Source organism: Mixophyes fleayi, chromosome 2, assembly GCF_038048845.1.
Source record: "Mixophyes fleayi isolate aMixFle1 chromosome 2, aMixFle1.hap1, whole genome shotgun sequence".
Lineage (NCBI taxonomy): Eukaryota > Metazoa > Chordata > Amphibia > Anura > Limnodynastidae > Mixophyes > Mixophyes fleayi.
The window spans coordinates 31,257,263-31,270,843 of NC_134403.1; the positions used below are offsets into that span (position 1 = coordinate 31,257,263).

The 13,581-nt window shown below is 40.4% G+C and overlaps 1 protein-coding gene across 7 annotated transcripts in view; it reads right to left on the minus strand.

Annotated features, from left to right (window-relative positions):
- Positions 1-4,448: 4,448 nt before the first annotated feature.
- MTMR2 (myotubularin related protein 2) overlaps positions 4,449-13,581 on the minus strand; it is a 32,250-nt gene continuing 23,117 nt past the window's right edge. For all 7 annotated transcript variants that reach the window (XM_075198767.1, XM_075198764.1, XM_075198761.1 and 4 more), the window contains 12 exons: positions 13,196-13,290; positions 12,083-12,193; positions 11,890-11,991; positions 10,776-10,859; positions 10,445-10,594; positions 9,617-9,805; positions 9,264-9,449; positions 8,169-8,375; positions 7,291-7,383; positions 7,061-7,174; positions 6,426-6,602; positions 4,449-5,759 (listed from right to left, as the gene is read on the minus strand). In XM_075198767.1, coding sequence (XP_075054868.1) covers positions 5,610-5,759; positions 6,426-6,602; positions 7,061-7,174; positions 7,291-7,383; positions 8,169-8,375; positions 9,264-9,449; positions 9,617-9,805; positions 10,445-10,594; positions 10,776-10,859; positions 11,890-11,991; positions 12,083-12,193; positions 13,196-13,290 — 1,658 coding nt within the window. In that variant the 3' untranslated portion in view covers positions 4,449-5,609. The remainder of the gene's footprint in view (positions 5,760-6,425; positions 6,603-7,060; positions 7,175-7,290; positions 7,384-8,168; positions 8,376-9,263; positions 9,450-9,616; positions 9,806-10,444; positions 10,595-10,775; positions 10,860-11,889; positions 11,992-12,082; positions 12,194-13,195; positions 13,291-13,581) is intronic.

Consider the following 13,581-nt stretch of genomic DNA (forward strand, 5'->3'; position numbering starts at 1 on the left):
GTATAGCAACCAATCAGATTCTAGCTTTCATTCACTTAGTGCATTCTACAAAATGACAGCTAGAATCTGATTGGTTGCTATAGGCAACATCTTCACTTTTTCAAACCCGCAGTTTAGTAAATATACCCCAAGCTCTCTTCATCTACTGCCCGCACATTTTAAAAAAAAACTTCCTAGCAAGGGATTTTATGTTAGGGTTTCAATTATTTTGGTCCACTAACAATGTCCACCATTGTTCATAGTTATACCGTGGAAAGTATGTGTGAAATGTTGATTTCTCACATGACCACACAACCTGTTCCTATGTATTGTGACTATTACTAGCAAGGCCTTTATATCATCCATATTTGTGCTTTGTTCTGTCACAATAAAAACATCACCCTTTTTTTATTTTGTTAATTAGAATTAAGTAAATCACACACAGATGGAGACAGTGCAAAAAGAAACTAAGTACCACAACTGATTGAAGTTATTTAATTAAGGCTTGTTAAGTACACATACTGTATAGTCAGAAAACCACAGTAGTTTTGGTAACTTGACAACAGTAAAAGGCACTTGAAAGATTACAGTATTTCAGTAGAATGACTTTGCAGGTCTTCCAGGTACTACTCTGCATAGTGTTATGTGATTACTAGGAATTGTTAGCACTTTAACAATCACACAATCAGAATGACCTATGTGATTCTCCAAAACGCATCGCACATGTGTGATCTTTTCAGCGATCAGACGGAGGTACATGCTGGTAATTTCTAGGTACGTGTTCATGATGAATATATTTAATATGAATTACAAAAATAAATAATTTTTGACTGGTCCAATTTAGGTGCTATTCTTATGTCCTGTAATATATGGGCAGGAACAGAGAAGTAACTTCAAAAGTTCCTGGTTTTTAAGGATAGGTCTAACTCAAAACTAAACAGCAATGTGATTCCATTGTAGCCTGAATTAATGGTAAATACAAGTACTTACTCTGGCTCAGGAAAATACCTTATCTGTGGCTCCCTAATGTAAGGGATGAAATGCAGCCAAATGGGGGTGATAGGAAATCCTCAATCCTAAAGTAGTGCAATAATGGTCAAGGAAGTTCCAAGATTAAATGATAGTCAAGGTGTGTATGAACTTAGTATGGTAACAGGATATACTGGAGAACCAGAAACATTTATTCATAACATAAATGTGGTACATGGTTAATCATGTTTGTGCAGGTCCATTATGAATGATTCTGGTTAAATGGGATCCCGTGTCCTCATACTAAATTATTCCTACACCCCTTGACTACAATTTGATTTTAGGCCTTGGAGCTGTCTTTACCATTTTACAAGTACCTCCTCTAGCCATCTGTCCGCTGTGGGTCTTTCCATCGCTATGGTAGAAGTACTTTACATGTGCAATCGAGAGAGAAGACCCTCATCCGGACAGACCACTAACAACAATCAGTTCATGCTGAGATCCATACTGAGCTGGTACGGAGAGCTACTGTCATGTAATGTGCTGTGATTTCCTCTGGTCAGCCAGTGCAGCAACAATGATCCCTACATAGGTAATTGTATAGACATTTCTTACACATTGCTTTGCTAAAGTAGATGCACTTTAATACACAATGAAATATAAATCTTAATGTAATTTTAAATAAGGGAAGTGTTTTTATCAAGAGACCTGGGGCTGAATTTACTAAACGGCGGGTTTGAAAAAGTAGAAATGTTGCCTATAGCAACCAATCAGATTCTAGCTGTCATTTTGTAAAATGCACTAAATAAATAACTAGAATCTAGTTGCTAAAGGCAACATCTCCACTTTTCCAAACCCGCAGTTTAGTAAATATACCCCTAAGTCTACGTTTGGTAGACTTTCAATCTGATTAGGTTCTAGGCTGAGACAGGTGCATGATTTACCTGCTTGTTTACAGTGAAGCTGAATGTTACAGTAATGACATGTTGTGTTTAGCTGCAGCCCTGCACAGCTTTCATTACCTCCTGTCTAAGTAGTGTGGGCATAAGAGAACAATACAGTCTTGCTGCAGCACCACTCAGAGACTAAGCACTGACTGTGGTTAAAATCTAACAATAAATAACTTGCATATATATTTTAAAAAAACATTATTTGGTTACTTTGATGTCAACAGTTCATGTCGTTAAAGGCATTCAAGTAACACACAGAGGTGAAACACCACAAACCACAGGACATAGAGGCACTGTTACAATTATTGCTCTTACAGTTATGCTACGCTAGAGACCGCTCGTTAATGAGCCCAAGAGAGGGGTCTGACGTCCCGTGCGCTCAGTGGTTCTGGTACACTTGTGCTTTCTATTAGCTGAGGTAAAAAGTAGACTGCATCAATTTAACTCTGGTCATGGTCTATCCGGATAGCCGCACTTTGTCCAGATCACTACTGGACTGCTCCAGGATTTCTTATTGTAGTCAGATTATAACTGAACACAAAGGCAGATATAAGTAGCAGTCTACATGTATGTCTGTGCTCAGGCATTGTCAGACTGAATTATTCTTAGGCACTGTGTACATTCTGCGTGCCATAAATGTTGTAATATCGACCCAATTGCTAGCTTAAGATGCACACGTAGTTATCTGCCATAAGGTAATGCTTGGGGTTTTGTGGTGTTTTCAAAACAGTAATTCAAGTATAATGAACAGGTATTAGTATATCTTAATGAATAAACTCTCTCTCTTCCAAGCTTTCTATTGGCTGTAATAAGTTTTGTAATAAAATGAAATCTGTAAGAGTCACTCGGTACTGATGTCAGAGTGCTTGATGCTTTTTTAAACAGCAGCTGGAGATAAACATTGTATAACGTTCTCCCCCTACTGCTGCAAGCTGGAACTTTCATATCACTTGTCATTGCAAAATGAATGGGGTATTTTTTTTTTTAGTTGTTTTGTTAAGACTACAGCATACTTATTTTCTTTCATAATGTGATAAATTTTTGAAACCTCATAAGAGAAAAAAAAAATAGTAGTGTATGGCAGGTCCTAAAATAGATCACAAAAATCTGCTGTAGTCTACGAATGGTGCCCTGTACAACTAGTGATCAGATACTGTCCACAATCATTGTTTGGAACAAAAATACAATTCTCCGTACCTGTTGGCATCACAGAAAAGGCTGTAGCCGGAATGAACATTGGTGTGCCGTGAACGCACAAATGCGGTAGGTAGGCTTCACGAGCAGATCTGAGCTGACCAAGACGTTTGCTCAGGTAGCAATCGGCCAACTACCAACCAAACACACGCTTAGAGCAGTCATTGGCCAACTGGATTTTCCACCACTATCGGTAAGATTTACTGGCTCTGTTTGACATGCACACAGAGCTGTGTACAACTTAGTCTAAAATATACAAACTGGCCATCTGAATTGCCCACGCATGTAAAATAAATGTCTTCATATCAGCCGAGTGCATACACTGAGTGGGCTCAAGCTTTGCTCCCTGTGAGTACTGTGTCTTCTATTCTGCACGCTGCTTGTGGACTTAATCCATACAAATACTGATGAGTACTATTATCTAAGGGGCACAGGGTATAAGTGAATGACAAGAATGGGAGCTATGACATAGGTAGCGGAGGAGAGAATATAGCCCCCATTTACATACTGATCTCCATGAAGCATCCGACATCAGAACTTCTGCTCTTTAACTTGACAAAGCTCTCCCTCTACAGTATTCTCCAAAGAAAACCATGTAAATTACAACCTGCTCCATACAAATAAGCCCTAAGTGACACTGAAAATACATTTACATCTTTCAGGAACTTGGGCAAACTGAAGATATTTGAAACAAGGCTACAGTGTCACAAACTGCAGAACACTGTCCTATATTAAAGTTATTAATATAATATTAAGATGTAAGCTTTAACACTAGACAGTTTTCTACTGCAAAAATGTTTGAGGTCAGGTGTACCTGTAATAACTAAAATACCCATTGGACCAACTGATATTTTAAGCTGTAGTTTTCCTTACATTTGAGAAAATCATGTTTGATCACCTTTAACTGCTAAGCAAACACCTGTAGTGCAAAAAGTGGAAAGACAATCAAATAAATCAACAGGGAAGAAAACAATAAGGAAGTACTCATGGGCTGTTATAGAGGCGTCTGTGTGCTGTATATTGATTACTATGGGGACCACACTCAGTACTGAATTGAATTCAAGCTCAGAGCAGATAAAACTTCTTTTAACAAACTGCATCAAGTTGCAATCAGGGCCCATGTTACAAGTAGAGTCAGTGCAATTAATAAACTAAAAATACCCTTATCTACAGCAGCTAATAATATATAAAACAGCGTGTGTAGCTAACAATTAAAATATTTTTATTATTTTTATTTTTAAAAAATGGTGTATTGAGACCCCTGATCATGATCATTTCAATATATATTTCCTAATAAAAATGCAGTGCTATATATATATATATATATATATATATATAAATATATTTATTACTGGAGCTCAAGGAGAGAACATCAACAATAACGTCTTAAAAAATTAAATTGATTTAAGTCTACAGACAAACTTATTTTACATATTAAGCCTCTAAATTACTGAGAGCGAGCATGGAAAAAAAAAAAAAAAAGCTTTCCCCCAGTCATTGGATAGGATATGGCACATTTCCTTTATGAAGTATCCTCTCAACAGTACAGCCCAAATTTCACGTGACCTGGAATCCTTGGTTCTATTTCCACAACTACCATGGCCCCGGCCTCTCCTGAACCGAAACTCCCACCCCACCTTCCTTTTGCGCCCCCCACAGTCCCTTTTCCCCATCTCTTCCCAAAAACTAGAAAAGCACCTGAATCCAAAATGTTGTTCTAAATACCAAACGGTTTTTTGTTAACATTAACCCTTTCTTTCTTTTCCATCCTGATGTGTGCTTTGCCTGGGTGCATTGTCTAATGGTTTTACTTGTAGAAGAAGTGGTGTCACGAATATTTTGTCTTGTTTTGTACTGTGTTACATGTCACCGAGATCAGTCATCTCATATACCAGATGCAGTTTGAAAATAGAGAAGGGGGGAGGGGGGAGGGGGGAGGGGGGAGGGGGGGCACCTTACAGAGATGTGAATGGAAGGGTCAAAACAAAAAAAGTGCATAGTTTGTCCCTCTTGCTCTAAGAGGCAGCAGAAGTTTAATCCACTTCTGTGAGCTCACGATACATGTATTTCATTGAATGTTTATTAATAAATATTTTTTAAAATTTATCACTATCACGGGTCTCAATGCAAAAGTTTTTTTTTTTTTTTAAACAATGGTGTTGGCTACAAGCGCTGTTATATATATTATTTATAGTTTAAAGTCAGTGCAATGTACAACCAGTGTGGTCTTCAATGTGATCAATAGTTCCCTAATCTCAGGTCTGTGAAACGCACTACGGCCGTCTCTACAACCGCCTGCCAGTACTAACCTGCAATCAGTAGTGTTATTAGTGTGTCTCTCAATATTAGCAACGTTTGTATTATTTAGATTGCATCATTGTATTTTCTTTACATCTCCAGCAATCTAACCTCGTGCGATTCTATTATCGCCACCAACAGTTCCAAATTCACCACCTCGTGTGAGTAAGACATTATACATTTTTTAAATTAAATACCATATTAAAAGGGCAGAATAAGTTAAACAACAGTCTGAGTGACAGACGGCACGGACCCTCCTCTCTCGGAGGACAGAGAGCGGTTGCTCAGCTCTTGCCGAAGCTCCTCTAACTTTTTCTGTAGCTCGGAACGTTTGGCAAGTAAGTCCTTACAGCGGCTGTTTATGGCATCCTGTAAGAGAGACACATCATCACCATTTATTTATATAGCGCCACTAATTCTGCAGCGCTGTACAGAGAACTCACTCACATCAGTCCCTGCCCCATTGGAGCTTACAGTCTAGAGACAGAGACAGAGACAGAGACAGAGACAGAGACAGAGACAGAGACAGAGACAGAGACAGAGACAGAGACAGAGACAGAGACAGAGACAGAGACAGAGACAGAGACAGAGACAGAGACAGAGACAGAGACAGAGACAGAGACAGAGACAGAGACAGAGACAAGGGTCAGTTTTGATAGCAGCCAATTAACCTACTAGTATGTTTTTGGAGCGTGGGAGGAAACCGGAGCACCCAGAGGAAACCCACGCAAACACGGGGAAAACATACAAACTCCATCCACAGCGTTACAGACAGAGCCACACAATGCTCGTGGAATTAAGAACTATATTACATGAAACTGAAGGCCAGTATATATGTATTATACATTGCATTACCGAAATTCCTTCTACTCTTCAGGGGTTGGGAATGTAGCTAGCGAGTATCTAACCAACAATGCAAGCTAGGTGCGGACTTGTAGCGGTAAACGCTATAGGCCTATTACATCTAATTCAGTGAATAAAACCTACAAAGACGGAGATGTGATTGAAGTTCTGTACATAGGTAACGGTACGTACTTGTGACATAGTCCTTGGGTTCCACCGTATGTAATATCCTGTCCACAACTGGAGATGTCTGGTACTGTTCACAGGGTACAGGACGTGGTCGGAGTAATCCACGAACATAGGATTGGTGAAGTCTTCAAGTTGGCCGTTGATATAGGACCACACCGAGACCGTCTCTTGTGGCAGACACTAAATAAGGAGACATTAAGAGGGAACAAAGACAAAATCCATGAATTTATTTCATATTGTTCTCCTGGATACTGAATTGACATTTTCCACTTTAGTTGGAAAAATGAACAAAATCCCATCCACTTCCCAATAATAGTACATTAGCGAGATTCCATTCCCTGATACCAGGGTCCTGTCGCTCACATACAACAGACCTCTGCCGATAATCTTTTAATATATACATTAAGCAAATAATAGGGTTACAGTGGCAGATATACAGCGGAATGTTGTGATTCTACAAGGATAACACTGTACTGTATTGGAATGTTGTGATGTTCTAGGGTTGATGGGAAATGTCAAGCTCTTGTTCATGCAGAACACACACACACACACACACACACACACACACACACACACACACACACACACACACACACACGCAGAACACACGCAGAACACACACGTATTGTCCACCCTACCTCCTGTACACGCTGCTGCTCGCTGTTACATAGAAATGTTCCAAACAGGCAGCTGTAGAGGTGATCCAAAATAGTCAGGAGGAAATGCTCATTAAATTCAAAGGCATGAGGGAACTGTGGACATGAAAGAGGGAAAAACTATTACTATGACGTTCATCATGTACTGAGACGGCATAAACGTGTCTGACAACGCCAGACACTCCGTGTACAAACCGGCTTGGACAACGCACCTGCCTGGTCATCTGCCAGACACAGTCAATAAACTGCAGGAAGACCGGGGATCTGTCTGCGTCCGCGTGGTTCTTGTCACCGTGGCCAATCCTCTTGGATGAAACAAAGACCGTTGTATATTGTTATCATATAATTATTGGCCATATTGCAATAGCAAAATAACATTATGCAACGACAAAGTTCCCCGTTTGTTCTAAACAAACGGGGAACTTTGACCTTACAACAGAAAATGTTCAGCCTAGTTATTCCATTTCTGATCTTTGGGATTACCCTGATATTACAAATAAAATACTATAAAATAAAACAATAAACGTGATATTATAAAATAAACATAATAGTAATAACAAATACTGAAGCAAATCCACAACTAAGTAGAAACTTCAGTCTATAAGTAAAACTTCAAAGATAGTTAGGTAACTTGTCCCTCCTACACACCAACTAGTATAAGTGAAGTGAAGGACCCTCCCTGGGGGTGCTCCAAATATCATTAAACAATCAAAATATGTTTGGGTCAGATCCTGGTTCAAACCTAGCAGATATGGTGCCATCACGGTTCTGCTGGCTAGATGGTGGTGGGAGGAGGGGGGATTACTTACAGTTCTCCATCAACTCTTATAACAGAAGACAGAACTAAGCTACTATAGTTATTCTGTCTCTGGTCCTTCTCTTCAATAGCGCTCATGCAAAGGAGAATTTCTCCCAGATAATTGCATCACGCAGGGCCTTTGCTAGCTTCATGATTGTTGTTGTGGTAATGGACAGAATATTCGGTATTTTAAAGTAACCTAAAATAATTGATTATGTGGGATACTTTCTTTTGTTTTCAGCACATTGCCAAGTGTGATCAGTAATTACTGCAGCCATTAATTAAACTCACAGTGTAGAACTTGTGTCCATAGCTGATCCACTCCTTCTCCACCAGCACCTCAAACCCTTGGATGGTGCGATAGTAGCCATCCAGCATTAGCATAGCCAGAGACGTGAGCTGCGCCGTGCGGTCCCAGCCATCGCTGCAATGTACGACTACGGAGGTCTTCCCCGATTCCACTTTGTCAACGATCCTCAGAGCACCAGCAAGGATGAACTAGAAGGTAAAACATACAAGTGGCACGTATGAACTCTCCTTCATAGAGACATTTTATACATATATTGTATTGCAGATGGCTCTATGAAGGGCCAGTAAAACCTAAATTAAAAGTTGGCTTGTGTAAAAGAGCTATGGGTAACATTCACAAAGTCAGATGCTGACCAGGATTGAAAATATTTGAGATAAAGTTCTGACCGTGAAGGGAAATACAGCGGTTTGACTACATGATCGCTTTACTGCGACAATGGAAGTTCTCAAGTCATGTTAATGTCACACAGAGTACGTCCTCGCTTTAGAACACAGCGGCTTCCGGATGATAAAGTTGCAGCGTTCTAAAACATCCGTCCGACGCTGCCCTCCGTTTGTGGCTTACCTCAATTCCACTGTTCACATGCAGCGTTGTCATCACTTACACAAACACATGAGTGGAGAGGTCACTGTCTCCTACGGGATAAACGCACTCATCTCCTGAAGTACTTTGTGCTGCTGTGGTCATTCCCACAATCTATCCGGCTACAGGTTGCCCTGGCCCCGCCCACCTGAAAATTAGTGACTTACGGACAAGCGTCTTTCCAATACAAATGTCCACTGCGCAATTTTTAAGGAGCATTGCGCAGTGGACATTTGTATTGGTAATAATAATCCTACATTTGTCTATTACACCAGGGTGTCTCAGCTAATAATGCCCTGTAGCATGGGAGTCTCTCGTATTGTTAAAAACAGACCAGTGAAGCTGGGGCTGCTCAGACATGGCCTTTATCTTATAATTTATTGTACACAGCAACTCAGTGACTGCACTATAAACACAACAGAAATATTAAACACTGGTCAGTTTAAGCTTCACCTCAGCGGGTCAACGACCTCTCTGCCGTGTGTGGCACTGACCTTAATGTGTTCTAGCCAATGGGTGGACTCCAGGTTAGACAGCCAATGGGATTCCTGGATGAGGGGATACGAGATCTCCTTCAGCTTTCTCAGCGATTCCCTCATAACATGAATATTGTGGATGTCCAGGAAGACCAGCTCTGCATTCTGGTAGGCGTCCTCGCTCTCAAACCCTCCACCTTTAGCCTGTAGAACAAGGACATTATTGTGAAGATAAAGAACAATGACTGATGTTTTAATGGAGATTATGGTCACATCAGAGCCGCCACGCTGCAGCGCGGCCATTAGTACACGCCAATGTGCTCATGAATATCAATGTATATAAACAGAGGAAAGAGAAATTGAGACAATACCTTATTCGCCACAGCATTGACGCTAGGTCTTGCGTCAAATATAAAGATTTTGTGGGACTGCGCGTTGGCGTCCATGACCGACTGCAGGAACTTCTCATCCTCCTTACACCGCTTCACATTGACCCCCAGCAAGGGCTGGCTGCATCTTATAATGGTGGCCTGACTTTCCGGATGAATCCAGGATAATACCTGTATAGGGGGACACCCAGTTACCACAACACGGCCATATAGGTCCATATGAGGTCAGACACAGAAGCAGCCATCTTATGGGCTGAACCATAATCAGACTATCAATTCAGAAGCAAATCATCTCATCATCAAGGCCCAACCATAGAACGGCTGCCTCAGTGTGTCCTGGTGATCTCCCTACTCTCACCGTAGTCCACACCTTGTACATACACAGGGTGAGATCTTGCTGCAGAATTTAGACGTAAAGAAGAACTCCGCCCAAACCTGAACCGCAAGTTCACAGGGGCGGGAAACCATAACCACACGGCTTGTTCCAAAGGGGGGAATGAGAGTGGACCACAGTGTGGGACCTGGTGGAACGTGTGGGGTCCGAACAGGTGTGGTAAATGGAGCTTGGAGGTAAAATTATAATTTTTTGGTGAAGTGGAGTCATCCTTTAACAATAAATCCTTTAATATTGCCTTGGTTTTTAGGTTACAATCAGAGCTTACATGATATGTAGCAATATGTTGTCCTATTAATGGAATTGATCTAATACTATAATAAATATATAAAAAGAAAAACAAAAAAAACTATAATTATTTTGGATATTACACATATTATTCTATGTTCTGTACTAGATCAGACTCGTATACATACAGGGATCCGCTCATTTGCTCTGAACGCAGCGACTCTCCTTAGCTCCTCGTCAGACATGGCCACCGGAACGACGAGGGTTGACGGATAAGTGTCACACAGCTCGTACCGGTCGTTCAGTCTGGTCATTCTCCAGCTCTCATTAGGCACTCCCTGCATTTAATATTAAAAAAATAAAAATACAGTCCTGAAAACGGACAGAATTACTTTACCAAAACTGGAAAATAAAACTTGAAAACTATATATACATAACTGAGAGAAGGGTTAGAAATTGTTGATATATTGATGAGAACACAGAAAATAGATATAGATGGAGTAAGGGCTACGTTCCTACCTGCCGTCTGTATTCTGTGATGGGGTCATAGACCTTCCAGCCGTCGTTGGAGAACACTTCTTTGTATTCGAAAGCAAAGAGAGGCTGTGCAGGAAAAACAAAACGTAATCTGAGGTCAGGAGACAGAGTGCGCTAAAGCAGAACGGACGGAATGGAGAGTGGAGTTCTTAATTGTTACGTCCTGCAGTCAATGGTGACACACACACACACATACACACATGTAGCACTTACAGCACCTAGTTAGTACAGAGAACAAGGTAATAATACTACAGAACTGCCTTCAAACTGTCTGTTCTCATTGAACCTTAACTTATAACAAATGCAATTTTAAATAAATAAATACTCTTAGTGAGGAATAACCCCCAATCCGTCCAACAGAAGAGGTGAAATTCTGCACCCCACAGGCACCTGTGAAATTAATTTGCTGTGCAAACAATTTCCATCATTACACAATGCGAGAGCTCATTACATATCCCCGTCAGGTGCCGCTGAGATTGCAAAGTCCGTATAAACCACATCTATGAATATATTCCAGATGGAGTTTTACATTTTTAACTATTAGGAGAGCTGGTGCACAATGTATACAATCAATCAAAAATGTGCCCGACTAGTATGTTAGTACGTCCAGCACAAAAATCAGCGGCAAACGTGATTTATTAGCAGCCAAGAGAAATTCCTCGCCATCCTGGTTTCCTAATCTTGTAGAAACCTTCAATAAAAACATCTTTCTGTAGCTCGGGTCCACCACTGTGAAAGAACCATTAATCCTAAAATAAACGTTGCCTTACAAAAGGGTAGCACAACTTGTATTTTAGGTTAAGTGGTGTATTTATTTTTTTACACTGCCATCATGATTATAGAATGCGCGCGCGCACACACACACACACACACACACACACACACACACACACACACACACACACACACACACACACACACACGAAAGATCTGCAATAAAGGCTGAGTCGAGTTTTTCAATATAAATTTCCTAATATTTATATATTAATATTTTTAAAGCAATTTATCATCTCTAAGAGATGTAAAGTTGGTTTCATCCAATCAAAAATGATTTCCACTCATGACCCACACACTGCTCTGTACAGATGGGTCATACCAAGCTGTGATTTAAAGGGAAGGCATAAACCATGAGGCTTTCAAACACGGTTTTTCGAGTGCGTCCATCTTGCTTGTAGGCAAATCTCATGTTTCTCATGTCCTGAAAAAGTCACAAAATTATGAGTTAAGTGCAAGAAAAGGTCCTACTAGAGGCACGTACATTCGTGTCTCACCAGTGTATAATATTTTACCTTGCATACGATTTCTACTCCGTGGGAATTTTCTCCGTGCACGGCCGCTCCTCCAATCTTCTCAATTCGACTTATTACTCCGAGAGGTGCGTCCAATATTAAGCGGTGATCCTAACAGATAGAGGAAGTGTAAACTGTGGACTCTAGACTCCGGGGGTATTGAAAAAGTGGAGATGTTGCCTATAGCAAACAATCAGATTCTAGCTGTCATTTTATAGAATAAATAACTAGAATCTAATTGGTTGCTATAGGCAACATCTCCACTTTTTCAAATTTGCAGCTTGAAAAATTTACCCCTAAGAGTAGACTACCAAAAAACACATGGCGAGTTAATAGGGAAGAACATTTATCAATATAATTAATGTATCGCAAATTTTTCAGGAGTGAAAGCTTAAATGGGGAACAGCAAACAGTGACACTAAAACCACATTTCTGGAAAATTCCTATGGCGCATCTCTCTGTATTATAAAGACTTATAGCCTATTACATGCTGGCGTTAGGAAACCAGTTAGAGCGCAATGTGTTTCATCTTGGAAATCTCCGAAAGATTTGGAAGACTTTGTGCAATTTTATGGTTCTTTCAAAGATTATTTTTCTAACACTGGCACAATATTAAGAGATGAATGTATAATAATGTCTATGTTGCAGGAATTTACCTAGCATCTATAAAGGGTTACTAAATCTGCCAGATTATAGCTTTCCTCTGAGCCTCTGTGTGGGTCCCATTCACTTAATTCAATGATCTCTTCATATCATCATCATTTATATAGCTCCAACATATTCAGTAGCGCTTTACAATTGGGGACACATTCCATTCAATGATCTTTTCACAAAATCCTTCTGTCAATCGTTAAGTGTGTGATCATTCTCTCACAATAGAACAGCCTGTGCAGAACGGTCTAGTGACTGGGGGTGGCCAGACATTAAAGGGTGTAAGGACCAGTCAAGATCTCAGCAAAAGTGACAGAGCAGACAAAGGAAGGGCCGATGTCCCCCAGATTCACCTATTTCAAAGATAAGTAATGTATTCTAACATACTAGCCTAAGAAAGCATCATGTCATGAGAAAAAACATACCCAATAATAACAGGCCCAATAATAAAATAAAACTCACCCGTTCCAAACTTTTGAAATACAGTCTGAAGTTTGTAACTGTGAAGCTCCCTCGAATAGCTCCAGTAAATGGACAGATGTAAGCAATATCTTTGGCTACAAGTCAAAAGGCAAAATTACTACTGTACCTTGCAATAACGTTACACAAATAAATATATTTAGAGGCTAATTCCATAACTTAAACACAGATCCAATATATCATCAGACATTCCTCATTCCTCCAAATCTAGCGGGTTCCTCAATGTCTGCAGCGGTCCAGCTCTCCAGCTCTCCTTGCTCCCCCAGAATGCGGGCTTGTCTATGAAGCCAGTGGTTTGTCGATCAATAACGTGCTGGCGGTTGAAACAAGGAGAATCTTGCCGGACGTTGTCAAACATCGGGGTCCCA